General features: G+C 48.3%; 4 protein-coding genes across 4 annotated transcripts; 3 read left to right on the top strand and 1 right to left on the bottom strand.

The window, feature by feature from the left end:
- The first annotated feature begins 43 nt into the window (after nucleotides 1-43).
- Nucleotides 44-1,189, top strand: LOC6542022 (protein YIPF6). The gene is made up of 5 exons (XM_001968629.3): nucleotides 44-176; nucleotides 238-451; nucleotides 520-691; nucleotides 756-913; nucleotides 967-1,189. The coding sequence occupies exons 1-5, from the start codon at nucleotides 159-161 to the stop codon at nucleotides 1,077-1,079; spliced, it is 675 nt and encodes a 224-aa protein (XP_001968665.1). The 5' UTR covers nucleotides 44-158; the 3' UTR covers nucleotides 1,080-1,189.
- LOC6541991 (alpha,alpha-trehalose-phosphate synthase [UDP-forming]) lies at nucleotides 1,172-5,672 on the bottom strand. Its single transcript, XM_001968628.3, has 5 exons — nucleotides 5,124-5,672; nucleotides 3,243-3,783; nucleotides 2,259-3,151; nucleotides 1,572-2,193; nucleotides 1,172-1,506 (listed from the first exon to the last, which is right to left on the bottom strand). The coding sequence occupies exons 1-5, from the start codon at nucleotides 5,255-5,257 to the stop codon at nucleotides 1,267-1,269; spliced, it is 2,430 nt and encodes an 809-aa protein (XP_001968664.1). The 5' UTR covers nucleotides 5,258-5,672; the 3' UTR covers nucleotides 1,172-1,266.
- Nucleotides 5,673-6,793: 1,121 nt separating this feature from the next.
- On the top strand, nucleotides 6,794-7,734 carry LOC6541954 (probable DNA replication complex GINS protein PSF2). Its single transcript, XM_001968627.3, has 2 exons — nucleotides 6,794-7,202; nucleotides 7,261-7,734. Exons 1-2 carry the CDS (start codon nucleotides 6,958-6,960, stop codon nucleotides 7,625-7,627), a joined length of 612 nt encoding a protein of 203 aa, XP_001968663.1. The 5' UTR covers nucleotides 6,794-6,957; the 3' UTR covers nucleotides 7,628-7,734.
- A 159-nt stretch (nucleotides 7,735-7,893) lies between these two features.
- LOC6540665 (vacuolar protein sorting-associated protein 53 homolog) lies at nucleotides 7,894-11,011 on the top strand. The gene is made up of 4 exons (XM_001968626.3): nucleotides 7,894-8,093; nucleotides 8,150-8,656; nucleotides 8,710-9,884; nucleotides 9,945-11,011. Exons 1-4 carry the CDS (start codon nucleotides 7,998-8,000, stop codon nucleotides 10,828-10,830), a joined length of 2,664 nt encoding a protein of 887 aa, XP_001968662.1. The 5' UTR covers nucleotides 7,894-7,997; the 3' UTR covers nucleotides 10,831-11,011.
- The last annotated feature ends 32 nt before the right edge of the window (nucleotides 11,012-11,043 follow it).

Raw genomic sequence — 11,043 nt, 5'->3', positions numbered from 1 at the left:
TTTTCAAAAGGAAATGTCAGCCTCACCGGTATTGCTTCTTATCGATAACCGTTATCGATGGATGAGTAATTAGTGGTTCGCAGGCCACGGTCACACTGTCCTCTACGTATTTTCTGTCGATGTAAACGTTTATATATTAAACTAAGTAGATAATACCGATGGATTCCAAACTAGATGTGAGTAAGGAGCTTTAATCACGAATTTTATCTCTAATGTATATATATAATACCCCACTAGATGTTCGAGGACGTGAACACGTCGCCTTCCTTGGAGGGCGACATGTCGATTCCGGGCAAAAGAACCACAACTGCAAAGTCTGCGAGCGGAGTGCCGGATTACAATACCCTGGACGAGCCCATTAGCGAGACAGTACTGAGGGATATTCGGGCCGTAGGCATTAAGTTCTACCACGTCCTGTACCCCAAGGAAAAGTCCAGTCTACTACGCGATTGTACGTCATCAACTTGTTTCCTTCTGCATTCGTATGCAGCTTTCTTATTGTGTTTTCATGTCTTTTAGGGGATCTTTGGGGGCCGCTGGTGCTTTGCACCTTCATGGCCACCATCCTACAAGGCTCCTCCTCCGCCGACAGCATGTCCGACAACGGACCCGAGTTCGCCCAGGTCTTCGTAATCGTCTGGATAGGGGCGGCCGTAGTCACACTTAACTCCAAACTGCTGGGCGGCAATATGTAAATAACTTATTTCATTGATATTCACAAATTGTTTCATCATAATGTACTTAATCGCCACCAGCTCATTCTTCCAATCTGTCTGCGTGCTGGGCTACTGCCTTACGCCAGTGGCCATTTCCCTAATTGTGTGCCGGGTAATCCTGCTTGCCACCCAAACGAGGATGCTTTTCTTTCTGCGTTTTGTGACCACCACTATGGGCTTTGCCTGGGCCACTTACGGTATGATAATCGTTTGCATTTCATATAACGCCCACTAATGGCCATCCCTTTAGCTTCCTTTGTTTTCCTGGGGCAGAGCCAGCCGCCGCATAGGAAACCACTGGCCGTGTACCCAATCTTTCTGTTCTTCTTCATCATCTCGTGGTTGGTTCTTTCCCACAATTAGACCAAGTAATGACGTTTTGTTTAGTGATTAGTTCGTAAAGAAAACAGTGCATATTCCATAGCGTAACCAAAAAAAAAAACCGAAATCAATTGTACATTTCTTTAAGCTACAAATCCGTTTTTTATTCTTAAAATCTTACAAGTTATCTGAGTTACGAGGTTGCCTATGCATGCAGGGATATCTGGTCTCACACCTCCAGATTGTTTGCCGAGGCGGCCACCTCCAGAGACATTAGCATCTGGACGCCATCGCCCTTAGTGGGCCTGTAGGTCAGCGAGTTGGCGCGCGCCTTCCGTCCCATGAAATGACGTTCTACCCATTTCAGCAGCGTGTACACGGAGTCTGTAGAGGGCAGTCGGTGGTCCGCAGCGGTCTTCACAATATCTGACGATGTCACACGGAAAGTTCGCGCCATTCCCTTCAGAGCCTGTGCGGATAAACAATTTGGATAAATCCCAGGCAGCTAAATGGAATCATTCAAAGATAACATACCACCATGGCATCCTCGTCTGTTAGGTCGTCGCCCACATAGATAATCTTGATGCGTTCGTTCCAGTCCACGCCGAAGGATGTGCGCAGAATGTAGATCGAGGCACGACCCTTATTCCACTGTACCGGCGGACGAGCCTCCAGAGCGCAATGCGCCTCCGTGGCCTTGAAGCCGTACTTCTCGATCAAGGAGCGCGCCTTGTCAACCATAGCTCCCCTCAGGTGATTGGGTGTCTCTCGGTAGTGGAACGTTAGCAACGCCCCCTTATTCTCTACCCATGCGCCGTCGCGGCAAACAGAATCCTGCAGAGCCTTCAGCAGATCACTGACCTTCTTTTCGTACTCCATGGGCATGGGGTGTACGAACTTGCTGCCGTCCGGATGAAGGATTTCCAGGCCGTGGTTGCCCGCATAGGTGATGCCCTCGATGCCAACCATCTTTTTCACATTGTCTACGTTGCGACCTGAGATGACGGCCACGTAGACGTCAGAGTGGTTGGACAGCTTATACAGTACATTCTTAATCTCGGGCGAGAGCGTGGCCAGGTCAGGATGAGGGGCAATGGGCGCCAAGGTGCCGTCGTAATCCAGCAGCAGAGCCAACTTGTGGTTATAGCCGATGTATCTATGGGATGGATAATCAGAATAATTAAGTATTTTCCTATAAATCAAATGCAGTTCTTCACTCACTTCAGTAAGTAGTCATCGAAATCGTCCACGGAGACTGGCTGCATAATGGTGGTGCCCACATCATCCATCTCCAAAGCACCCACCGCCTTCAGGAAGCAACGCATCCAGTGGCTTACATCGCACTCGGCTTCCCGCCGGCGAAGACGTGCCATACGAAGAACGCGCTCGTCCTCCGGCATAGTTAGTGCTCGGTGGATCACCTCGGCGGCCTCGTTCACCTCGTACGGATTGCAGAGCAGGGCCTCGTGCATCATCTCTCCGGCTCCTGCGAACGGTGAGATGACCAGCACGCCGGGCACCTCGTTGATCTGGCAGGCCACGAACTCCTTGGCCACCAGGTTCATGCCATCGCGAAGCGGAGTTACCAAACAAACAGCCGCATCCCTGTACAGAGCAGCCAATTCGTCTTGGCTAACATAGTCATAGATGTACCGGATGGGCGCCCAATTGGCGGTGGTAAAGCGGCCGTTAATGCGGCCCACTAGCTGGTCCACCTCCTCCTTCAGCTCGCGGTACTCTTTTACATCGGTTCGCGAAGGCACCGAGATTTGCAGCAGGCTCACCTTCTCCTTGTGCTGCGGATACTTCAGCAGCAGCGCCTCGAAGGCCATAAGGCGGTGGACGAGGCCCTTGGTGTAGTCCAGTCGGTCCACTCCCAGGATGATTTGCATCTTGGATGTCTTTAACACCTTGGGCGCGGTCGTGGCCAGATTAACAAAGCGTTCGTAGGGAATACCAATGGGAAGCGGTCGGATGCGCACGGTGCGTCCGCCATGTTCCACAAGGAGATTGTTTCTGTCCACACGGCAGCCGAGATTCCGCTGGCAGCAGTCCACGAAGTTCAGGCAGTAGTCCTGAATATGGAAGCCTACCAGGTCACAACCCAACATACCCTAGAATTATGTTAAAAAGGAGTTAATGATGGTACGTTGTCCTTGCTTTTCAATATTCTTATTCGTGAGCTCATAGGAAAATTATGCTGACCTGTAGGATCTCATCGGACCAGGGCAGCAGGCGGAAGATATCCCATGGCGGGAATGGGATGTGCAGGAAGAAGGCCAGTCGGCAAGGCAGGTTCTTCTCCTCGGCGTGCTCACGCACCCAGTTGGCGGCCAGCATGAGATGGTAGTCGTGGATCCAGACAATCGGTGGGCTTTTCTCGCATCCTTGATTTTTGGCCAGGCACTTCTCCAGAGCCTCGATGGTCCGCACGGCGAAGTGCTTGTTAACAGTCACGTAGTCGTGCCAGTGCTCACCTCCGAAGTTGGCTCTTCCCGGCATCGAGTGGAACAGTGGCCAGAAGATCTTGTTGCAGCATCCGTTGTAGTAGCTGTCGAAGATCTTCGAATCGATGTTCACGGACACCACCTGTTCGGACTTGAGGCCAGCGGTCGGCGTCTGATCGTTGGGATTGGACTCAGGAATGGCCTCGTTGGGATCCTTCAAGTGGATACCCGACCAGCCCACCCAGAGACCACTGCCCTTGATCACCACCGGACACACTGCGGTTACCAGGCCACCGGCGCTGAAAGGTAAAAGATATACTATCAATATTGAAGGTGGTGGGACAGTGCTTTCCTGTACAGTTTCTTAGTTCAGCCAGATACATGAGGTTTCATGACCTATAGCAACGCCTCTTACTCCGCATTATTTTGTATAAAGAAAAACCATGTGATGTAACGTTTTAATCTCATACTTCAGCCTATAAAAAACGTAATCAAGTTCCCCAAAGCTACTGGACTGGAATGGAACCCGCCAATGTGTTGGTGAGGACCCAGCCCACTTTGTGCAGAGTGCATGACACCCGGTGCCTGATAAGCAGATGCCCATTAAGCAAGCGATTGTAAACAAGAGCTGGACCCAACTCCGGTCCATCCCGTTCCGTGCCATCAATCCCGGAGACCCTAAGACCGGAAGGCCCAAAAGAAACTCATTCCTGCCATAGGTCGGGGAGCCAGAGCTCCATTGCGATGCAATCGGATTCACGTGACTCCAATTTCAGTGTCAGGTTCAGGCTCCACAGGGCGACAACAGCCTCGCCATAACGCCTCTAGTATTGACCCTTTTACCAGACACACGAAAGGGTCAAAAACGCGCTGATAAGGCTCGCCATTATTATTGAATTTGTTTTCTAACTCGGAGCCCAGACTTCGCTTAGTCCAGCACATCTTAATTCGCCTCCCTCACGCTCTGTATGTTTTGCACTGATAAGATTGAGAGGCTAGCGTGGATCAAGATGAACTGACATGTAGGTACGAGTATGTCACATAGTTGAATCGAGCACTGAACTGGAGAATTTAGGATTGGGGGCCTTTGGGCGGGCGGCTTATCTTCAATGCAAATTGTCGGCACGAGGATCGAACTGGGTTACTTGGTGTTTCTCTGCAGTGCAAAGAACATGGAAATTCGGACTGGTCAAGCTGACTGTCCGATTCCGGAGAATTGATAAGCACCGAGCTTACGACTCGATCGATTTATTTGAACACGACTCTTTGGAACTTTCCTTTGTTCGAAATGTACTTAAATTACTATTAGCTAGATTATTAGCTTAGACTTATTAGATTAAAAATAATTCGGCCATATTTTGTTAATATTTTCTTAAACCCGGAGATTTTCGCTTATATATGTTTTTCTAAGAACTGGGCTTCGAAAAACGTGTGGTATATTTCCAAATTGAGCTCACTTTTGCTTTTTTAACCTGATTCATACATAAATTTGTTTTTTTTTTCACTTGTCTTTAAGTTTTTCTAATCTTTGTCGTTTAAAAAGTTGTACTTAGAATTTGCATTTGTTTAAATGGATTACATAAGATATGTTTTCAGCTATTTATTTGACACTCATCTAATATTTTTCTGATGTACCCACCTGGCCCTGCGTTCCAGCTCATCGGTCTTCGGATTCCGGATCAGCACAAACGGCAACCGATTGGAGACCACAATAAGACTCGCCTTGGTGGAGGGCTCCCCGGCATTGGTAACGATGATTTCCGTGTCGGGCATCGTGATCCTTGGTAAACTAGCTATAGAAGAGTTGTACGAATCTTCTCTTGCCGTCAAGCCTGGCACATAATTTTTGGCCGTAACTAATGGGAAAATTCGCGGATGTGGAGGTTAAACGACCGTCTAGTTCAAATCCAGGCTTATCAATGGGACTCGTTCTTCCGAAGCGAGAGCGACCGTTGCCGAATTTAGATTGAGGTGCGGTGATCGAAGACTGAAGACTGCCCGAAGCCAAGTCAATTACTGCCTTCTTATCGAAGCTTCTACGAGATGCGATTCGACGTGGAAATGGCAAGCACTTTTCCTGGCTGATTGGCGATTTGGTTAAGTTGGTTTCGATGGTCGCGAGAGCCAGCAGCTCCGTACCCTGCCGAAAATAGACAAGCACTAAGCCAACTAGCAGCTCAAGTCGCACTTTTCTGCTAAAAATGAATACCAGCCAGCCAACCCCCTCCACCCATTCCGTCATGGGTTCCACAGTCCACTCTCCGGCTTATCAGAAAATCGTCCGGCATCTGCTCCTCTCGCGCTGATTACGTTTTCCCAGCGGATGTGGGAGAATCGAAATCAGACGGAGGAGAATACCTGCCGCTTCTGTCCTGCCTGATTGGCGACTGCCAAGTCGAACCCCGTGATCCTTGAAGGGGTTAGATGTCATGGTGATCTGATCTGAACTATCGGTGCCACAGTTTACGCACCGCAGATAGTTTTCTAGAATTAACAGGCCGTGCCTGGTGTTATCAGCTCGGGAACATTTCACGGCAACGACGGCCACAACCTCATCCTCCGCCTCCCCTTGACCACCCATCCCACACCATCGATGCTGTCTCTCAATGCGATAAGTCAACAAATCGATGCTGTTGTTTACGCTTCGAGTTCTGCCTTATAAAGAACATCCGAATTGTACACAGAAGATTTATATTTCTATTTTCGTTTCTCTATCGAAGTTGTCTGCAGATTGCAGTTGAAATCTTCTCAGTTAGGATTTCAGCTAATGCAAATCTAACCTTGTGGTGACCGTCATTTCTGGAGTTCATTACCGGGCGTATTGTTTTATTTGCCACAAAGATACAAGACCGATAACGCTATCTAGTGCATTTTAGTCTCGGATTTTACGGCGAAGTGGTGCAAGGGATTACACCCGTGCAGCTTATATATTATAGAACGGAAAACTTGGCTGAACTTGAACGCTTGATCATGTTTGGCATTCATGCGCTTATCACGACGACCGGCTGGCGTTTTACGTGATTCTTGATAGTTGTCGTCGCCTTAGCCGGAATCTGCAATAACAGATTCGCATCGGGAGCACAAATTAGTCAGCTCCATTGGCTGCAGCGGTGCAGCAAAGCGATTCGATGCGATCCGGTCGGCGATAGTGGTAATGATGGTGAGATAACCCGGCCGAAGGTCGTCGAAATACGGTTGGCATATTTATAGTGGCGAAGTATGGCTATTATGTCGCAGGAGTCTATAGTTTGACGTTATTAAATTGACGCAGAGCCCGCAGGCGATAGCTTCGTGATGCAAGCAGATTGCTTAGAAAAGAACACCGTTATTAACGGTCGATTGCAGAGCGGGGCTGCCAGACTACTGATATCACTTCGCCGATAGCTTGAGGATCGATAGCGGATAGGTGCCATCACTGGCCTCACGAGTGACCGTATGTTCCCGCATTTGTTTATTTTTTGTTTATAGACATTATGGATCCTGCAATTATTGAATTTATTGGCGAAAAATGCATGATCAGCATTATACCGAACTTCTCCAACGAGCCCCTGCACCTGATATACGGATCTGTGGGGCCTTTCCGAGCCGGTTTTCCCGTGTTCGTGCCCCTGTGGATGGCCACGCATCTGCGCAAACAGCAAAAGTGCCGAATTGTGCCTCCAGAATGGATGGACATGGACATATTGGAGGAAATCAAGGAGGAGGAAAAGCGCTCAAAGTATGTATGATGTGAGAATGCCCATTGAACGCACTACTTATTCTCCAGCGGTCCGTAGGTTCTTCACCAAAATGCCCTGCGAGCATTACATGGTAGTGGCCCAGTTGGTCATGAGCACGGCTCCGGATGACGTTCCCCGTTGCGAGGAGCTGCGCACCGTGATCAAGGACATCTTCGACATCCGCGAGTCCAAACTCCGCACTTCTATCGATGCCTTTATCAAGGGAGAGGGCACATACGCGAAACTGGACAACCTCACGCTGCTGGAGATCCACAGTGTGAGACCCATCCTGCCCTATTCTCTGGACCACATAGCACGTTACCAGCGTACGGCCACCGCCTCTCAAAGGGACACATCCATGTTAAGTGCATCCATGACAGGCTCCAGTTCCGGTCCGAACAGTAACTCATTGTTTTCCCAGTAATTTTTTCAGTCAAGCAAGATTGTGAAGTTTATTCAAGATAATATAATAAGATAGTTATTAGCTGGATGCTTTGTGACCTGTAGTCATTAAATAAATAATTCAAATAATAAAAAAATCCAAAAATTTTTGTAGACCCATAATTAAAACGAAAAGCTTTCAGAAAATTAAATAATAAATCAAAATTTTTTGATAAGGCATTTCAAATTCCGATAAATGTCTATCGAAATGCACTATCCTAACAGCACTGCGTCTTACAGCACGACTGCAATTTAACAGCAGCTGCTATACAATAAGATAGCACTGCATCCCTGGTTTTCCACGAAGAAAATAACAATAACTTTTTTATACAAGTTAATAAGGAAAAAGCGAGATGAGCGAGACTGCGGTAGCTGCGGAGCCGGAAGAGAGGATGGTTGCTAACAACAAGATACACTTCTCCAAGGAGGTGAAGCAGGTCATCGACAAGGTCAGTGGAACATATGTTTATTGCAATGACCAACCCACAACGAATCTCCATAAAAGGTTCTCAAAACGGACGATCCCATGGATGCGCCGGACTTCAACACTGTGGACTACATCAACCAGCTCTTCCCCAACGAGCAATCGCTGGCCGGGATTGATGAGACAATCCAAAAGATGCAGTGCGAGGTGTCCCTGATTGACGACAACATCCGATCCGTTGTTCGTGGACAGACGAACACCGGCCAGGATGGACAACTTGCACTGTGCGAGGCTCAAAAAGTTATCAGCTCCCTGTTCAGCCACATCATCGACGTGAAGACCCGGGCGGAGCGCACCGAAGAAATGGTCAAAGAGATAACCCGGGATATCAAGCAGCTGGACTGCGCCAAGCGCAACCTAACTGCTGCCATCACCACGCTGAATCACCTGCACATGCTGGTCGGCGGAATCGAAAGTCTGAACAAATTGATCGAGCGGCGATCCTACGGAGAAATCCTTAATCCCCTCCAGGCTATTACTGAAGTTAACCAGCACTTCCAGCAGTTCTCCGACATCGAAGAAATCAAGGTTGGTTTGGTTTCCATATAAAATAATGTAATCGACAAGTTTTTCTCTTTCAGAATCTCTCTCAGAGCGTAGATAAGATACAGGTTACACTGGCGCAGCAAATCACCGAGGACTTCAAGGATGCGTTTTCAGCAAAGCCATCGGCACAGAACCAACACCGTTTGGGACTTAATCAGCTGGCCGATGCTTGTAAAGTGATGTCCGTGCTGGATCCCAAAGTGAAGAAGGAGCTGCTCAAGTGGTTTATTGCACAACAGCTGGAGGAGTACACGCACCTGTTTCACGAGAACCAGGATATAGCCTGGCTGGACAAGATAGATAAACGTTATGCCTGGCTTAAGAGGCATCTGCTAGACTTCGAGGACAAGTATGGACCCGTGTTTCCCCTAGATTGGGAGGTTTCTGAGCGAATTACTGTGGAGTTTTGCCGGCAGACACGCGAACAGCTGGCACAAATCATGGCCAAACGCACCAACGAAATCGACGTGAGACTTCTTTTGTTCGCCATCAACAAGACGCAGGCATTTGAACAGCTGCTTTCCAAGCGCTTCACGGGAGTTACACTGGGTGCGCAGCCCACTGATAAAGCAAGAGTGCTTAATGAGCCAACGACGACGGACGGCCCTGTGGGCATCACCGTCTTCCACGACCAAATTGGTCAATGCTTCAAGTCACATTTGGACATATACATACGCAGCATCGACCGAAACCTTTCGGAGCTGATGGATAAGTTCGTAGAGATGTCGCGGGAACCATACAAATTCGCCGAGGCCAAGACCACCGTGTACCCCAGCTCCGGTGATCTTTTCGTCTTTTACAAGAAGTGTATGGTGCAGTGCAACCAGCTGAGCAACGAACAACCTATGTACGATCTGGCTTTAGTGTTCAAGAAATATTTGCGGGAGTATGCCTCCAAAGTACTCGAGGGCAGCACACCCAAGCTTGTGCCAGCCACCACCAGCAGCTCCATCGGTAAGAGTGTCTCGTTACTCACGCGCGACATGCAGAATCTATCCACTGCCGCTGGTCAGGTCTTTCACAATTTCCTCAAGGAGGGCGATACGCAGCGATTTGCAAGAGATGATCTGGTGCGCATATGTTGCGTTTTGACCACGGGTGAGTACTGTTTGGAGACTGTCCAGCAGCTGGAGGATAAACTGAAGGAAAAGGTGACTTCTGCATATGTCAGCAAGATCGACATGAGCGAGGAAAAGGATGTATTTCATCGGTGAGTAAAAAACTTTATATTTTAATCCAAACAATTATTAATTCCTTTTAACATGGTTAGTATCATTTCCAACTGCATCCAACTTTTGGTTCAAGATCTAGAGGCTGGTTGCGAAGCTTCGCTGCAGGCGATGTCCAAGGTGCAGTGGCAACAAATCAACAATGTGGGGGACCAGAGCGCCTTCATCAGCAGTCTTTGTGGAAACTTTAAGCAGACAGTGCCGACCATCAGGGACACGTTAGCCAGTTCGCGGAAGTATTTTACTCAATTCTGCCATCGCTTCGTCGCCGCATTCATACCGAAGTTCATCAACGTGCTTTATCGCTGCAAACTAACCCTCTCGGATGGTTCCAACAATGTTCTGGGCTGCGAGCAACTCTTGTTGGACACCCATTCGCTGAAGACGGCTTTATTAGAGCTGCCTTCTGTGGGATCGAGTGTAAACCGCAAGGCGCCCACCAGTTACACCAAAGTTGTGGTCAAGGACATGACTCGGGCCGAGATGATCATCAAGGTGGTGATGACACCGGTCCAGCCGCCGGCGCACTTCACCCAGCAAGTGCTCAAGCTGCTGCCAGACATTACCATTGCGGAGTATCAAAAGATTCTGGATATGAAGGCGGTCAAACGTGTGGATCAACTGCAACTGATTGATCTTTTTAAGCACACGGCTTCTGCAGCAGCTGTTAGTGGCTTAATCGAGCCAAATGCTGGGGAGGAGGAACCCCAAGGTGCAGAAACAGTAGCCGCAGCTTTGGCAACCACTGACGATGCTGAAACTGCGGCAGTACCAACTGAAACGACAACGGCAGCTTCCTCAACGCCCAAACGAGCCTTCATCTTCAGCGTGGGCAGCTTTACGGGAAGCGCAGATAAAAATGCCGACGGAAGCTCCCAGACGGGCATCAGAAAGCTGGAAAACCTACTAAAAAAGCGCTTCCCCTAGTTTATATACGATAACATCTTGAGAAATCATTCCACTAAGTTAACTTTAGTTTGACTATATTCGTTAACGTTTAGTTGCTTAATTTATTAGGTCTATCCGGTTTATGTTCTTAGACTGTAATGGAACATTAAGTTTTGTATTATTCGCAATCCATCCGCCTATTTTAAATATTTGAAAAAGATAAAACGTTTCTTTTTTGGGTGGCATGAAAAG

The sequence above is a fragment of the Drosophila erecta genome, unplaced genomic scaffold (genome assembly GCF_003286155.1).
Source record: "Drosophila erecta strain 14021-0224.00,06,07 unplaced genomic scaffold, DereRS2 tig00000055-arrow-pilon, whole genome shotgun sequence".
NCBI lineage: Eukaryota > Metazoa > Arthropoda > Insecta > Diptera > Drosophilidae > Drosophila > Drosophila erecta.
Note: the sequence above shows the minus strand (reverse complement) of the source record. Positions and strands in the feature narration are given on the sequence as shown.